A 17,867-nucleotide genomic window follows, 5' to 3' on the forward strand; every position below is an offset into this window, starting at 1 on the left:
AACAAATCCTGACTGTAAAATGTGCAAATTGGATTTCCAGTAATGAGACCCATCAGTAGACACATTTTCTTGACATACTGTGTCAGAGTATCCCTTGGAAATAGTGATTTAATTTTCCAAAGTTACTTTAATTTGCTTAGAGGAAAGCATTTTCATTTTGCCCAGTCAGTTCTAATAATTTGCTAAATTCAAAATATGTGAAATTATTGATGCTAGTTGTAGTGACCAGAAGGACCACTAATCTTTTAATAATTTTGTTTTTCCCATGAATCATGTAGACTTGCACAAGAAATTTTTCAGAACAGATAAACCACAAATCTTTGTTGACATGCCTGCTTCTTGTCTCTTCCACAGACATAACTCTGGACATTTACTAGTAATCTCCATTCAGAAGATTTGCTTTAAAAAATATCTGCTAGCTGCTGGGGTGTGTAGTTGGAAACTTTCATCTTCTTATACGAGTGCTCCTTTTTCTGAGTAAAGTTCCCTAGCTCTTCCTTTACAGATGAGTCTTGATACTTCCTATCTTGGCAGGCGGTAACAAGCATGACGAGTTAAAGAGCAGTTGGGAAGGAAAGACTATTCCGTAGCTCTGTTATACTGTAAAGCCTTTAAAGCCTTTAAACAATAATACTTTATGCCACAGTATATTCTCTGTGCATCTTCTTTTGGGCACAGGATGTTGAGTTGCATGGACTTTGCTATGCCTCAGCACAGCCGTACTTAAATAACCCCCATGTGAATTGCATGTAGCATGTATTAGTGAGAGAGTCTTCTGTCTCACAAAAACTAGAGAAGATTGCCAAGGCAGTTGTGTGCTCAGCTAACTTTTCTTTCTGAACATCAAGCTTGTAAGTACTCTCTCTCTAACAGATATTTTCTATGTATTTCCCAATTAATAACTAGGTATTGTTAAATACCTTCTTTCTAAAAAGAGGATATCCCTTAAGCTGTCACATAATGTATTTATTCAATCATATCTCACTATAATTAAATATATTTTATGAAGAGTTGTTTGTTTTTCCGCTCCACTTCTGGAGTTCCAGTAACTGTTATGCAGATATATACAGTTATTTAAGTGGGTGGTTCTGCCATACCTCTTTCATAGCAGCATTGTGCTAGGTGTTCTGTCTGGAACACTGAATTGCAGTCAAAGGGCTGGTGCTTCTGTAGCTAGCAGAAATGGTCTAGTATGCATCAGGAGAGACACTGTCGTTAAGTGGAAATAGGAGTGTAGGTAGGTATGATTATCATAAAATAAAAAGGGACTGTACAGTTGCTTTCCAAATCTACTGTTCACCTCTCTTTATTTTACAATGCCAGGATTAAGACATTTTCCTGGAGCATACCATACTTAATTTTGAATATTAATCTCTGACTATTAGCAGCACTAGACTCTTCAGGGATTCACCTAAGGACAGCCGAAGTACACGGGATGATTTTACCAAAACTTTAACAATATTTTGAGACTCCAAGGAGAATACAGTAAAGTGCATAGACTGCAAAGAGGCACTAAAATCGTTTTATTTATCTCCATGTGCATGTCTGTAGTAAGACTGCATTCACCCCTAAATTAAAATATTTAAAACAGGAATATTTTTCTTACAGATTGTCAAACATTTGTATTCCAGGCGCATACGAAGTCTTGCTGTTTTTGCTGTATGCTTGTTAGTGCAGACTGACACCCATTTGCAGAGGAATCAGCACACAGACTTCCAAGTTTACCAACTGGGAGCTTCTGCATAGGACTGCATCGTCTTCAACCAGGGCTCCGTTCCTTTGTCTCCTCCTGACACTGTGTACTTGTCACATTGTCCAGTGAGCTCTTGTGCTCCTCAAGAAAAACTGGAAATGGGATACAAGGCAGAAAGGCAGGGTGGGATACTGGCTACGAGGCCAGTGAAGCTTTCTGAATAAAACCAAAATTTGTGTGGATTCTGTCATCTTGTTTGACTGAACTTGTGGAATCAAGGTATTACTGCTTAAACCCCACCTTTCAGCATTTTAAAAGATCAGTGGCTGGGTAAGGAGCAGAGACAGGGACAGGAAAGGAGAGCAAAAAATCACCAGTCAAAAATATCACTATCAGTTTTTCATCTGTTTATTGATGGGACTTTAGGATTCTGACTGGTCAGTTAAGACTCATAGGAGCTGCATAGAGCCAACCAAAAGCAACTCTCCTCACAAACCATCTGTAGCCTTCTCTGATATGTCCCTTATCACCATAATCCATACTGCTGTCACCTCTGTCCGATGTTCCTGTAATGAATTCTGGGCTAACTACATTTTTAGAAAACAAACAGAAAGAGAATTGCATTAACACTTGTATCTTGAGACACAGTCTTTGTGCCATGATCTACATAGGGTAGTTCTAGGGGAAAAAAATAAGTATTTTAAATAATAATATACTAAAAGCAGCAGGCTACGCTCCATTTTTCCTGTACAGCTCCTGCTAGCTTCTACTCTGACAGTAGAGAGAATCCATACGTACCTGTAATGTTCAAGACCTTTTGATGTAATTGCTCATGGGTGAAATACATAGCATTCACTGTATGTTGAGTCTGACTATTCCTACACCAACACTGGTAATTACCAGTAATCCAATACTAGAATTCTTATGCAAGTTTCTCTTTTATACCATTTAAAACAGAAGGTGAGCAGTACAGTAGAGAGGAGCTGGAATCCCAGTCATGAAGAATCCAGTCTAGAAAGTTACTTCCGATGTCAAAGAGGCAGAGAGTATGAAAAGATAAAATATTCAGTAATGAATCCTACACACTTAATGAACAAGTTGTAATGAATCTTAGTGGCTCTTGTAATTTTGTACAGTTGTTTCCCTAATATGGTATGTGTGCCATATGGTACACTAAAGAGAGTGTTATAACAAGGACACGAAGATTTCTAGGTTTTTATTTCTAGTTTTGTATGCAACTGTAAACTACATTCAAGCTGTCCTAGAATGCAAGCAGTAGAAGACTAGAGGCTGCTCTGACCCTTCATGCTGACTGCTGCTGCCATCTGATAATTTCATCCGTCTCTCCTGTCACTCTCTCTTTGGCGCTGCGGCCCAGCGCTGGGCTGCGCTCCTGGTTAGATGCCATGGAAGAAAGACGTGCAGCCACTCTGCACCTTCAGGCTGTTTTGGCTTAAGTCTAGCTTTTTACCCTTAATAAATCATTTGAGCAGCTGATGTAGATTAACTCTTCCACTGTTTAGGGAATGTGACCAGACTTCTATTCTAGATAGTTCCTTGGTATGTTGCTTATAGAATTTCACCATAGCTAAAACTAGCAATGTGTTCGACTGTGGCAGCAGCAAACTGGTCGGGACAGCCCTGCTTCGAGCAGCATTCCTGCCTTGTAAGACATGGGCAACATGACCTACAACAATGTCTGTAATATCACAGCTACTTTGCAGCATTGTCAGTTGGCAAAAATTGATAAAATGGAAGTTAAAAGTCAGAGAGAAGGAAAGGGCGTTTTCTTTCTCTCCCTTGTTTCAAATGATGACTGAGAAAAGCTGCAGAGTACAAAACATTTGAGAGCAACAATAAAAGATTAATGTAAAACTTCTCGGAGGAGTTAGGCAGTACCTCCTAGTGATGCCACCTGGTGAAGTGATTGGAGCCTTAGGAAAGGCTCAGTGTTGTAATTTTTACTCAGCAGCCAAAGTCTACTGCAGGTGAGAGGAGGACATGACAAACTAGAAGAGTAATATCCCTTTACCATAAACTGTGTTTCTAAGACTTTTGATTTAAAGACATTTACTCACCCTATTATTTGAGGCCTATATGTTAAGAACAAATACCTATCAGTTTTTATGTTTCCCCTGCAAGCTTTTGGCAAACAGCTTCTCCCTTGTAGACACGTTTGCATATTTGGGGGCAGGGTAAGGCATGGGACAGTACTTCAGCACTGTTCCCATAGCTCCTGGGGCCAGCTAGTGAGCAGAGCAATTTAATTCATGTTACAGTACTACAAGTTAAGTGATCACCACAAATATGTAATGCAGGAAGCGTTGACACCCATGTTTGGGCAACCTTAAGTAGAGAATACTCTGTCTCTGACCTATTTAAAGCAATCCCTTCTCGCAGATAACTCATAGCTCTTATTCTTCCAAGTCTCCACCTTCGCAGCCTTCAGTCTGCTATCAGGCCAGTCAGTTCTGGGCATTGTCAGCCAGGGCGTCAGCAGGTGCTGAGTCGGTCCCACTGTAACATGGTTCCAGCCTCTAATTCCACCCATTCCCAATACGTAAGAGCAAAGCTTATTTTATACTACTGAAATAAGAGGTGCTATTTTAAGCTTGATACCCCTTAAAACTTACCACATGTTACGATTTATCTTTCAGTTAATATTGTTCCAACAGTTCAGTTTTCTGGGGAAACAGTGCCTGGCAAAAGAGAGCGTTTATTAAAAAGGCAGGTTGTATTTTTACTTTAACTATATTTACTTCCTTTATGATGGTTGCACAAGAAGGTCAAAGTGCAGCTCCCTACAGTAAGGCCGCCGCTCTGCAAGACATGTCCACCTGCAGCCAGCGCCTGGCTGAGCACCACCGCACCCCCAGCCGGCTCCGGCGCTCCGAGCCGAGGCCCGGCGCGGCGCGGCCCTGCCTGCGGCCGGGAGCAGCCCTCGGGCAGGCGGCAGGGCGCACGGCTCCCCGCTAAGTGCCGTTTTGCAGACGCACGGCTCTCCCCTCCCAAGGGTTAAGCGGCAGCGGGGGTGTAACGCACGCTGACACACAGGCGGGGATCGTCCCCGGCGCGGCAGGGCCCCCGCCTCGCGGTGCCGGGCTGGGAGCTGCGACTGGACCGTTTAAAATTGGGATCTCCCTCGCTTTTATCCCCTCCCCTCCCCTCTCCCTTTTCCCTTCCCAGCGCTGAAATCGCAGCCGCCCTCCCTCCTCGGGCGCGCTTTCCCGGCGCTCGCCCCAGCCCCTCCGCCGCGGGCCCCGCCGTGCTGAGTCAGGCTGCTCAGGCCGCGGAGGGAAGCCTGCCGAGACCGCGCCTGGCACACGGCGGCGGCGTCCGCCCGCCCCCGCGGCCCGGCCGGCGGGGCTGCTACCCACCGCGGCCGCACCGAGGGGCAGCCCCCGGCCGGCTGGGCTGGCAGCGCTCCGGGGCAGCCCGCCTCTGCCAGCGGCGGAGGGAGGTGCGGGGGTCGGCGCGCCCCTCCTTGCCCGCTGCCCCCGCCCGGGGCTGGGCGTGGGGCTCGGCCGCCCTCCCTCCCCCCCCCCCCCCCGCCGTGCCGGCGGTGGATCAGTTACACGCAGCTGGCACAGGTGTGGGGCGCCCTTCAGACTGGCGGCGGCGGGGGAGACCCGGACGCAGGGAGCAGCGGGGAAACATGCAGCCATTTTGGGCCGAGGCAGACAAAGAACCGTCGGCCGCCTCCGCTGCCCCGCCGGCCGCCCGCACGGCCCCGCCCGCGCCTACAGCCGCGGCCCGCCGGCGCCGCCCGCCCCCTTTGCCCGGCCGCCGCGCCGCGCCATGGCCGGGCCGCTGCCGCCCGGGCCCCAACTAAGCGCTCGCAGCCATTTGCCCTGCCTTTTATAGGCGGCCGCCGGCCAATCAGCGGCGGGCGGAATCCCTCTCCGGCCGGTGATGTGAGGCTGGGCGCGCGCGCCTGCGCAGTCGGCGGGGGCCGAGTGTGTGTGTGGGGTGGGGGGAGGGAGGGAGGAGTGAAAGGGGAGGGGGGGGAGGAGGGAGCAGCTCACAGGAACCCTCCAAAAAAAAGATGGCGGCGGGCTCGGATCTGCTGGATGAGGTTTTCCTGAACACGGACGTGGATGAGAAGGTGGTGAGCGACCTGGTGGGCTCCCTGGAGTCCCAGCTGGCGGCCTCCGGCCACCACCACCAGCACCACAAGGCGCAGGAGCCCCTGAGGGCCGCTGGGGGGCTGCTGGGGAACCATGTTGTGAGCAGCAGCAGTAGCAGCAGCAGCCCTAGCCCTAGCCCTGGAGGAGTAGTAGTAGGAGGCAATGCTAATGCCCAAACAGAGAGCAGCAGCGGCAGCAAGATGGGACTGAGTGCCCCAGAGATCACAAAAGCAGGTAACATGGGCAGGGGTGGGGGGCTCCGAGGGAGAGGGGCCCTCCCCTCCCCCCACTCCCCAGCTCCGGCTGCCTCCTTCCCTCACTGCTTTCCCCCCTTTTCCCTCTCTCCTCCTTCTCGTTGTGGCAGGAGCGGGAGTGCAAAGGGTGGTATCGATCATATGGGGGACAGCCTCCCCTCATCATGCCCCCTCGGTGTGTATCCGCGCCTCTGCTCCCTCCCCTTTATTTTCCCTCCTCGCTTCTGCTTACTAGAGGGTGTTTTATCATGTGTGGGGGCAGCGTCCCCGCAGAACGAGCCGGCAATGCCCGTCTGTGACTCTGCCGGTCCCCTCTTCTTTTCCTGCCCTTGTTGGTGGAGTGTAAAAGGGCTCTCTTAAATCCGAGGGGGCTGAGGGAGGCAGAGCCCACCACCTTGGTAATGGCTGTGCCTCCTATGCCGTCTGTGACTGCTCCCCTTCCCTTTCCAGGGGTGGAGGTTATGGGGGGGATTCCCTCTCGATAATGCCGCCTTAGCTGTCTGTGTAAACGCTCCTTCCCCTCCCCCTTCTCTGTTGCTGAAGTGCAAGGGGGTGTTATTAATCATGACACCTATTTCCTGTGGCGGAGGAAGCGAGGGGGGATATCGAGGGGAGGAAGTCCCTCAAAATGCTTCCCCCCCCAATATCTGCCTGCCTGGATATTGCTACCCCACCCCCTCCCTTGTTCCAGGGGCTTGGAGGGGGCATTCAACACCTCTCCTTCCTCCTCTGCCCTCAAGGGGGTGTTGTCACAACACCGGGTCCCAGGAAGGGGGGGAATTCAGGCCACAGCACCCCACCTTGTACAATGTCTTCTCCCACCCCCCCCTCCTCCGTAGCTACCTGAGAATATTCCCCCTCTTCGTGTTGTGAAGATTGTAGGGGGATAGTGTGAAGGCTGGGACTGAGGGCTCACTACATGAGAATGGAGGGAAGCTGTTTTTCAGGGGAATTAAAAGTCTCCCCAGAATCTCTGTGCAATTCCTCCCATCTCCCCCATATTTTTTTCTTTTTTTGCTTGCTTTCTTGTTGCTAAAGTGTAAGAAGATATTACAGACCTTCTGTCATGATCAATGAAGCTCTTCTGGAGGATCTCCTTAACCTTTATAACATGCATCTCGGTATCTGTCTGTCACTATTTTTTTCCCATTTCTGTCTCCTTAGGGCCAGGACCTCGGATTGTGTGTGACTGTACTTGAGATAACACCAGGCCTCATCAAGGGGCATGAGGATTATTCAGGACAAGAAGCTACATCATCTTGTCCCTTCTCAAAACCAGCTTTGCTTTTTATTTATTTATTTTTACCTATCTCTGGCTGAGGGAACTTCAGATCCAGGAGAACAATTCTGTAATAATGTGGAGGGGTCTTCTGGTAACCTACTCCAGGCCTTGCAATACTTCTTATCTTGCCAGTTTGATATTTTTCTTTCCTTTCACTTTTTCATATTTTGCTGTTGTTGAGCGTCCTGATCAAACTGACTTACTTTGTAGGAGATGAAAGGATTAGAGGGTAACATGTGCTGGGCCTAGGTAATATGTCTTATTAACGTGTCTTCCATTGCCATTTTTCCCTCCCTGCAATTGCAGTTCTGTGGCTAAATGTGATGTCAGGCTCTAGGATGGGGAAGAGGTCCAAGATGATCTTCCTTCTCCCTTCCCTTGGTTCATATCAAATCTGTTTTCCCTGTTTTGTCTTGCTGTAGTGTTGAAAGCAGGGGTGTTACAATTAATATTCAATCTCTTGGTCTTGGGTGGGAAATTGGGGGATTCAAGATAATGTCTTCAAAGCCATCTTCAGTTTGTACTCTCTCCCGTTTTGTTGGCTTCGGGCAGGCAGCCTGGGAGGTGGACAAGACTTGGTGATGAGGGAGAACATTCTCTTTTCGCTGGGCTTCGCTTCTTGCTCATTTTCTCTGTTTAACCTTGTTGTTGTTTTGCAGGAGCAGGAGGAGTGCAAGGGGGTGTTATTAATCATAACACCAGGTCCCAGACTTCAGCTCTGGATGGAGCCACCACAACGAGCACCAGCACCACCACTGCAGCAGCAGGAGGATCTGAAGTCACTGCTGCTCCAGGGACCCTCAGTCAGGGCAAATCAGTGGTTATCAGCACCATGGCGACTGCCTTGTCCACCAGGAATGGCAAGATTGGGACCACAACAGTGCAAACTCTGAATGGGAGTAACGTGGTGATGAACTCTCACCATACAGGAAGTGCTGCTTTCTCTGGGACTCCTGTGACTGCTAACCCCGCTTCTGCACCTGCTGTTGCCCCTCTCGTTAACAATGGACCCGGATCTGTGGGGAAAGGAAATAATACTGTTAACGCTGTTTTGCCGTCAGCTTCCAACACTGTCATCCAGACTTCTTTCCTTAATACTGCTGTGTCCTCTGCATCTTCCTCCTCGCCCACAGTTATCTCCTCGCAGCCACCACCAAGTGTTGGAACTGCGGCACCTACGGTAACGCTTGTGAGGCCACCGATTCACACAGCGGGACCCACAGTAGCTGCAGCTGGTGCAGCCACTCAAAATGGGAGCAATACTGTGATCAATTCAACCATCAGTGTGGGGAGTTTTCCTGCTGTTGCTACAGCCACTGTGGGATCTGGAGTTTCCCTTCAGACATCGCTTGTGAACAGCCAGTCTGGTTCCACTGTGCCAGCAGCTCCCGCCACACAGGTCATCAAATCTGAGTCTCCTAAAACTATTGTCCAGGCAGTATCCCAACAGCAGACGCTGGCTACTGGTGGCCAGCCCAGTACTACAGGGGGTAACATGATTATTGGGCAAACTATGCAAGCTGGGATCTCCAATGTTGCTCCCAATCCTGGTGGGATACCTCCTGCAGCTCCTGGCACCCCCACGGGCATGGCTAAAGGCACTGCCAATACGGTGGCACAAAGTCTGCCAAGGACTCCAACAGCAACTACGAGCGGAATCAGAGCAACTTTGACTCCTACAGTTTTAGCACCTCGTTTGCCTCAGCCACCTCAGAATCCAACTAACATTCAGAATTTTCAGTTACCGCCAGGTAAGTAAGAGGATTGAGGAGTTTTATTTTGGAGGTGTATTTCTTGCAGGAAGGAAGGTATCCAAATAAGATTTCTTGCTGTTTAATTGTGGAAAAGGCATTACATTTAACAATGAGAATTGTCTGGTTTTGAGTAGTAGAATAGTAGCATTTCACTACTTAGCGTACGTTTTTGGGTGACTTCAACAGTAATAATTTGAAAATCATTCTGCCTGGTATCCTTGTTACAATGTGAGTGTAGATGAAGCTGCAAACTGCCAGAGCGTGACAATGGAATATTGTCAAATGAAATGTTGCTATTTCATTTTCACGTAAGGCATTTTGACTTTTAAGGCGGTTTTGTCAGTAGTTTGTCTAACCTTCACGTGGTGTTCACTTCCCTCTCTGTCCCTGCATGCCCCCAGTACCACAGAGCACTCGTGAATAGAGAAGCAGCAGATGCAACATAGGAAAACTACCTTCTTTTGCTTTAAATACCTTCAAAGTCTGACTTAAAAACTCACAGTTTTGAAGCTTATAATGGTCTTTTTAGTCACTGGAGTTCTGATACAAAAGCAGTCTTCCTATGTCCTTACCTCACCCTGTTGTGTCTAGGGTTGCAGCTTTTGTAGTAGCTAGTCTCACGCTTAGTGCTGAGCATCTCTGGACAAGGAATCTAGTCCTGAACTCAGTGGGTGAGTAAAAAGCAGGATGAGAAGCATTTATTTTCTGAGAACTATTCTGTCCCTCCTTAAATATCCTAGGTTTGGAGATTTAGGGTTACATATTTGCTGTTATTTTGAACCAGGCTTGTACTTGTATCCAGTTTCATTTTTAACTGAAAATACTTGTGTGAACCTACACATAGTTTCCTGTCTTTTTAATAATATATAGTAATAGCTGTATTCTTACTAGTCAGTTTTCAGGGCAGTATACAAAGAACAACTAATTAAATTTTACTACTAGTACCGAATGAAATCGGTGGTGATTGTGTATCATCTATTTCAATTGGTCTTAGTAAAAATACATCTATTGAAACGCTGAACCAACCTTAAAGCACTGCACCTGTCACAGAAGGTAGATCAGAAACCATACTGTGTTACTACACACCATCTTTTTCTGTAATATGCTATTTATGGTATGTGATGCTGTGTAGTTTGATGAAGTCTGTCAAACATTCTGTGTCTCTGAGTTCTAACTGGCATAAATATTCCTCACTTTTTTTTGTGTAGATTATTCCCTATATGAGTAATTTGAATGACACATGTTGCTGATTTAAAAAATAGCAGTAAAACTCAGACGTTGAAATCCCAGTGCTTAATGTGAAATTGTAAATGGATAGACTGGGAAAGACTTATTTATTTATTTATTGCCACAGTGTATCAAAGGATTTTTCAGGTTTACAGTCTATTGCCACGTATACCTACGTTTTCGCTAATACTGCATTATAAACCTGATTATGGGAAAAATGCTACTGTTGAGTCCAGTGGGACCTTTTTTCCAGGTAGCTGATGTTTTCAAACTGCCATAGCATACTGAAATGTGTTACTCTTAGAAGCAGTGTTGCCAGTCCTTAAGCATAATTGGACCATAAATTGCTCCTTTGGAGGTCTCCATAGATCAAAGTAAAACAATGTATGTTCTAAACACTTGAGGTTTTTTATTAAGCACTTTTCTTGTCTGTCCTACACTTTAAAAAATATTTATAACTACAAAAGCATAGCGTGACTCTTAAAATAAGCAAGTATACATGACTGAATACGTAGGAATTGGAAGTTGGGTTCTTGCATGATGAGACAAACAATATTGGAAAGGTTTCTTTTCAGTGGAACAGATTTTTTTTTTTTTATATTACTTTGGTTTACATTTTTATACCTTGAGAAAGTAGCCAACTTTGACAATGTTTTGCATAAAGCATTTCTTCCAGAACACTTAAGAACTGATGGATGTTGAGCTCTTACAAATGTCTCACAGGTGCAAGGGCTAAGCACCTCTGAAAGTCTAGCCACGTGCAACTGCTTTAATCTTTAGTAGAGTGCATATGCATTCAGAGTGAGAGGAGAATAGATGACTGTGCTTTTGAAATTGTGCTTCAAATTACAGCATCATAGGCCAGATTTGTAAAAGCAGTTTGGTAGAATGAAGCTGCAACTGTAGTGCTTGTATGCTGTGGATCTACTGTGTGCATCCAATTTGCATGCACAAGTTTGTTTTTAAAAGTTAATAGTGTGTGGTAATAAGAAGTGGCAAGACTTAGTGCATGAAATAGCTCTAAGTCTACAAAGACTTAGATTTACAAGATTTACAAATGCTTAGAAAAAAACTCATATGGAAGGTTTGACCAATAAGCAGCACATGTTTTATAGTTATTTTCTTACCCTGAATTACTGTTTCTAGCTCTCCAAAATACAGTTAGTTTCACATGTATGGAAAGCAGAATATAAAATGTGAGTGTTATTAACCTGAGACTTGAAAATTAGAAACCTCGAAAGGTTTCAAATGTTCTCTTAAGAGGATGTTGAAAATAAGCTTGATCAACACTCTTTAAAATACATTACTTTTAGAATAATGCTTTGTATTGCATCGAGGTTCTTGTGCAACAACGTTGACCAAATTAGAGATGTTTGAAGAGCTAATGGGCTGTAGTTGTTGTGACCTTACTGGATTCTGGTATGTTGCTTCTCAAAGAAACTGGACTGTTCAGAGCATCTGTGTGTTAATAATGGTTTTCCACTACAGACATCTTTGAGGAAAAGGACTATTGTGCTTAGTCTTTTCTTCAGGAGCCCGTGTTTGGAACTTTGTGATCCAGTTGGACAGATCTGGGTAATGAAGGTCCAAAAATAACCTTATTTATAGCTTCTTAGCAAAGACAAGAAAATATTGTCAGATAATTTTCTAGGGAGCGGGAATGCAAATTTCTCTTTATACAATGATACTTTAAAGATGCAACATCTTTTGAAACTGTGACTGAAAATAAATTGTATTAAGTTCTTTGTTTCGGAGTACTTCGAGCAATAATATGAAATGTGTTGTGTACAATAATATGGTAAGAGGTAGGAAATTGGTGAGTTTGTTAAAGCATTAAGTCACTGTTCTGCTGTTACAGATGCTCAGAAGAGTCTGCAGAAAAACGTAACTGAGGTTATGCCCTAAAATTAATCTTTTGCAATGTAAGAGTTCATCAAGTGTTTAGAGGTCATCGCTGACACATGGTAGAATCATCTTGTAAAATGACAAACCTTGTGTACTTGAAAATAACTTTTCAAAGTACTGTCTTCTCCAGCAATGCTATAACACAATTTCAAAACCAGTGTCTATGAGCTCATGCTTACTTTTGCAGTATTGTCAGCTTGAGGGTTCAAAGACTTGCTTTCTATTCTTGCAGATGCTTTATGTTGTTACTCTCTTCTGCTTTATTTTTATGTACAAACATCTCATAATAAGCTTTTAAGGTGCCTGCTTAAAGAAAGGAGCAGGTCAGGGAGAGTGCTGTAGGTACACGATAAGAACAATATAGAGCTGGTAGGTCTGGACAGTTTTTCTCTGCTAGCTTAGGTGAAACTGAAATCTAGAAACCTTCACTTCCCCCCGTCCCCCTCTTTTCTTTTACCTTCTGAGTGAATGTTAGTACTTAGGAAAATTTGCTAGCTTGATCCTAAAGACTTCCCCCCTGCCCCGACAGGACAGGTTGTCTTTATAGTTTATGTAATGTTTTTACTTTTGCGATCACGACCACTATTCTCATTATCGGTAACGCAGTAGTGCAGTACAACTGCTGTCACCGTTTTGTTTTGTATCTAATAATGAAACTTCTTTATTACTTTCACAAAACTCGGTTGGATCTGCCAGTAGTTGATGATGGAGGATGAGGCTGGGCTTCTTCATTGCTTGCTTTCTGGAGGGCATCTCATGTGCCGTTTCCGTGGTGACCGCAGGATGGGCCGTTGCCCAACTGAAACTGCTGCGGCTCCTTTGCATACCGGACTGTTCGGGAGTTCCGAACCTAACTACCACCTAACTGCCGGCTGGTGGAAACATTCCGTTGGTGCTTTCTAGAAGCAAGGGGTACATGGACGAACGTGGGTGCTGTGCATCTTCAGACCCTGCAGGATGGCCTACTTCTATCCGCAGTATCAAGGTTTTGTTCATGGACTTAAAGGCCGGGAACTTCATTTAGTGTTAAATGGAAACTTAACTTTTGTAGAAACCAATGATTTTTAGCTTGTGTTAGCTATCCAGGAAGGATTCTAACTTAGGCCTTGATTATAGTGGCTTTAGGATGGGAAAACTTACTGAACACATACTTAATTTAAAGCATGGGTTCAGGTCCTTCTAGCTCGAGCAGTCATACTTTTTGGAGTTGGAGTCACTGACAAATAACTGCCACAGAAGTAGTTCAGTTTCCTTCGATAAGGAGGTGGGGTGCTAGGCTGTCAGGCAAAAGAGAGTGGATAGAAGAAGGAGAAGGGCAGCAAGCTGGGAAGAATCAGTCCATCTTTTCGTTGTAAACCAGTTTCTGTTACTTTTTCATACTGAATGCGGCATTCTTTGGGTTACTTTGTACTTGAAGCATTTACCCCAGAAGTGCCTAAAGTAACTAGGAATATAAATAGATGAGGAAATCTACAGACTTCCATAATATAAGAAATATAGAAAGGAACAGAAGAAATACTATGAAGTAGTGGAATGTGGTTGTTTCTATTTCTCACTGACTAGCAAGCGAGTTCGAACATATCCTGATGGTAGTTTCCCTGCGTGTTGCATGTGCTGCCAATATTATGCCTGTTAACTGTGTTGGCATGGCTGTATTTTGTTAGAAATGATGTCGGTAATGCACAATGATAATGGGAGCTTCTTATAGTACTTAGAGTGTGTTTTATTTTCAAAGCATTTTACAAAACTTAATCCTTGCAGCATGCCTGTGTGGTTGGTAAATACAGTAGTATGAACTCTGTGTTAGAGCTGGGGGAAAGAACAAATTAGAGAAGTTCTGACTTGCCCAAGGCCATGAGGGAATCGATATTTTGCCAAGATCAGAGCTCGGGAGTCCTGTACTTGGCGCATAAAGTGGTATCTCTCTCTCTGAAAGATAACTGTGGATCTCTTCTGCAGAACTCTTCTGGGTGAGGGGTGGATTTCATGTTCAAATCATGCATCAGCAAAAGGAACATTCTGCTTTATTTGAAATCTGCTACATAAGATCTGCCATATGTCGCCAGACTGAAAGTTGTGTTTGTTCTTACTGCAACTTTCATAACTGAGGAATCGTGCATGCTTAGCTTTGTACCCCAAAGAACTTAAGTCAGAGGGCTGCACGATAGGATTTTTTTGTTTTTGTCAAAATGAGTGTCATGAGGCAAACCAATGCCTCATTCTACATGTCTGATAAGGGTGTCTCTTTAAGTGGTGGCATCTAATGGGAATGTAGTTGTGATTCCACTAAGCTACGAAAACTATTAACTTTGACTACATATTGTCCAGTTCTGTTGTGGAAAATGCTGATGTTCCCAACAGCCTTCGCAAGAGCACATATGGATTTATATCATATGCCTATCTACACTTCAAACTGTGGTCTTTCAGGGTTTTTTTTTTGGTGTGTCACTAGGCTTATGATCAAGCTTGTTGGTCAATGACCAGAAGTGAATGATATTTATTTTGAGCCATTTTGCACTCTGCTACTCCAAAAGTTACATGGTGAGCTAAACAAGTTTTCCATCTCTGGAAATCTATGTGGGTTACTTCTAAAATGCAGTGTCTTGGTTTGAGGACCACAAATTTGGATGCTGCCCAGGACTTGAATCATTTACTAACAGAGGATGCGGCAGCAAAGTTAGCAATCTGAGATGAAAATGCAATAGTTTTGGGCAGTGATAAGACACAAATTAGCAGATATCACAAACTCCCTTCAAATGAAATGTTTGGTGTATGAAAACTCTTACTATTGTGTGTCTTCTCTGTTTTGGGAAATTGTAGGTAAACAGAATCCTAAAAAAGTGTGAGAAGTAGTTCAGGAAAGCAGTTGAAAATATGGATATTAGCCTGAGCGGGTTTTAGCAAAGAGAAGAGATTGGCTTGTGGAAAGCTTGCTTTCTAGCTTTCTGTTCTCATAAAAACTGTGTGATCAAATACTAAGAGTCTGCTTGGTAGGAACTAGACATAGAAGTCACTTGTGAACACAACATGTTAAACATTTCTTTGTTACTGTATGCTGTTTTTGTCAGAAATACTTGAAATCAGCATTTTTACCTGAAAATAACTACTCTTGTCAGGCTTGTTCTCTGTGCTGAAACTTTATGAATGTTTATAACTCCATTTATCTGTCTGAATCTGCTCCTTGAATTTGATGCTGTTGCTTGATGTTAAAAAGGCAGCTTCTGCCAGCTGGAAGACAGTAAGCATTAGCAAGTTTAACCTTTTTGTGTTAGGCATATTATCTCTTGTGAAAGAAGATTTGAAGAGGTAGCGGCATGAAAAAAATGATTTTGAAAATTGTTTCTCACAACTGAAGTCAATGATAGGAATTTTTAGTCGTACTTAGTAGACCATTATCTCAGTTGTATTATGAACTGTAAAGCTGTATGTGAAGGAAGGCCAAACTCTAGAGAGAGTATGTGGTGCTCACGAGTTACAAAGGGCTTTTTCTGTGCACGGCCACAGGGATGTTCCTGTGCACAAATAGTTGTGATCGCTGAACGTTGCCGAAGTTTCCCTCATGCACTTCTGGGCCCGAAGCCTCAGTACGTCTCTGTCCCTTTGACAGGTTGCACACAGTTGTTTTAGAGAGGTGTGGCTGTGGGGATGTTCAGGCTTTGTTTTTGTGTTGTTGTAAGTTGTTAATGCATTAACTTGAATTTGTTTTTAAACTAATTAAGGCCTTGCCTCAATGCAACACATTGTGTATTTATACTGATACAGGTTTCTTGGAAGTTGTAAAACCTTTCTTGTCTGGATACAGTTTTTGCTGTATCAGCCCGCTTGCATACTGCTTCCTCGTAAGAGAAGGAAGATAGCTTATACAGTAAGCATCTTCTACAACGATGTGGTTGTGTCCTCACTGGAGGTTGTGTCCCATTTCCAGCTCAAATGTTGAGAGAAGCATAAAAACTGTACACAGGCCAGGCTGTAATTAAACAGCTATAAAGACCGTGTGATCACTCATATTTCAAACTAGATGAGGCATTTTTTCATTGAGACCATGGACACAGGAACAGAGCAAATGGTTGGTTGGGGTTTTTTTAACCTTTTAGGACAGTTTTGCTTCAGCTTGATCTGGAAATGTTTACCCCCGTTCTATTCTGTGATAATTTCCTTCCAGAAATGCTGGTCGTCTTCTGGAGGTACGGGTGTCTCGAGGAATTGAGAGCCAAGTTTTTACCACAAAGCCTCCCGTCTTGGAGTAATTTTCTTCATGTGTCTTTAGTGTAATATTTAATGTAAACTGAAATAGTTGTTCTTGAGGCCTTATTTATGCCTTTAACTAAGGGTTTTTTAAATAGAGAATATTTTTTTGTGAGAACAAAACCTTGATTATCATCACTCTATAATGGTATAGATCATCAGTAATCAAGGAAGAAGTGATAATGATAAGGAATTGACACAGCTGCGTCCTGTTTCTGCAGTGAGATCTGTATAGGCAGAGTTCAGCACTGCAGTAGAGCTGTCTTAAGGCGTTGTACAAATGTAGATAATCTTTGGCTCTGTAACTGTTGTCAGACTAGAAATAACATTTTAAAAAGGTGAATTTCTGTACTTGTATTACCAGTGATCAGAAAGTTACACTTTGAACATAAAAGGCTGATTCTCAGCAAAGTGCATAAATAGGTTATAAATCCTTTTACCCAAGGACAGTCCTTTTACTGTGTATTTGTACAGGATTTAGTGCAAGGTTCGACTCAGTTGCCAAGCTCTTTTTGTGGGATTTGAAAAACTATACTGATAAAAATTGAATAACTTCTTGTCAGTGTAGAGCTCTGTTTATAAGTTAGAACTGTAAATTATGAACACCAGGCAGCTTTTAATTTTGATGCTTTTTTCCTTAAAATGTATTACTAAAATATCTTTTTCAGTAATATGTTGTAACCAGTACCTAGAGAACTAGTAACATAAAACTTGTAGGTAATATTATTCTACATGGCTAGCATGACTGTTCTAAGATGTGTATTGAATCAAGTAAGTCTCTCTAGTAAAAATGGTCTGACTTATGATTAGAACTTGACTGATATATGCTTCTGAGAGTAGTTGAACTGTTAAAAGGCATCATAGTACTTTAGTACAGAATAAAGCACATGCTGGATAGACTCTGTACAGACAACCAGTATAGATTCAGTTGAAAAATGTGTGCTCTAGATACCGGAGTATAAACAAAAACTAAGCAATGAGGTGTGGTGCCGTGCTTTAGTCTTTCTTTAAGTGGTTTGAGGGAGCAGCAAGGCTGCAGTAAGCTGTCTTCACACCTTCCTTCAGTTTATTAATTTAATATTTCTGTAGGGGAGGGTTAGATTTAGTGCCTCTCTTGGGACATAATAACATCAGGTGCATTCAGCATAAGTGGTGGTGGGGCGAGTGGGACCAGTTGTACTCACATGAGTCAGAAGTACCAACTCCAAGGAGTAGCACTGAGGAATTGCAGCACCTGTGGCAAAAGAGTCAATGGAGGTGACCAGAAAAGTGTTTGCTGAGGGATCAGTGGAGGAGGTCGGGGGAGTAGGAAGGCTGAGAGTGGCTAAACTGTGCAGAAGTTTATAGAAAAGCATGAGGAGCTGTTAATTTTCAATAAAC

At 43.9% G+C, this 17,867-nt stretch overlaps 1 protein-coding gene and 1 long non-coding RNA gene across 2 annotated transcripts in view; one reads left to right on the forward strand and one right to left on the reverse strand.

The window, feature by feature from the left end:
* Nucleotides 1-1,491: 1,491 nt before the first annotated feature.
* On the reverse strand, nucleotides 1,492-5,200 carry LOC137672269 (uncharacterized). Its single transcript, XR_011049554.1, has 3 exons — nucleotides 5,071-5,200; nucleotides 4,327-4,392; nucleotides 1,492-1,845 (listed from the first exon to the last, which is right to left on the reverse strand). It is a non-coding gene; the product is annotated as an uncharacterized lncRNA (long non-coding RNA).
* A 538-nt stretch (nucleotides 5,201-5,738) lies between these two features.
* Nucleotides 5,739-17,867, forward strand: part of TAF4 (TATA-box binding protein associated factor 4) — a 38,929-nt gene continuing 26,800 nt past the window's right edge. Inside the window, exons 1-2 of the mRNA XM_068416145.1 lie at nucleotides 5,739-6,054; nucleotides 8,016-9,107. Coding sequence (XP_068272246.1) covers nucleotides 5,739-6,054; nucleotides 8,016-9,107 — 1,408 coding nt within the window. The remainder of the gene's footprint in view (nucleotides 6,055-8,015; nucleotides 9,108-17,867) is intronic.

The sequence above is a fragment of the Nyctibius grandis genome, chromosome 19, assembly GCF_013368605.1.
Source record: "Nyctibius grandis isolate bNycGra1 chromosome 19, bNycGra1.pri, whole genome shotgun sequence".
Lineage (NCBI taxonomy): Eukaryota > Metazoa > Chordata > Aves > Nyctibiiformes > Nyctibiidae > Nyctibius > Nyctibius grandis.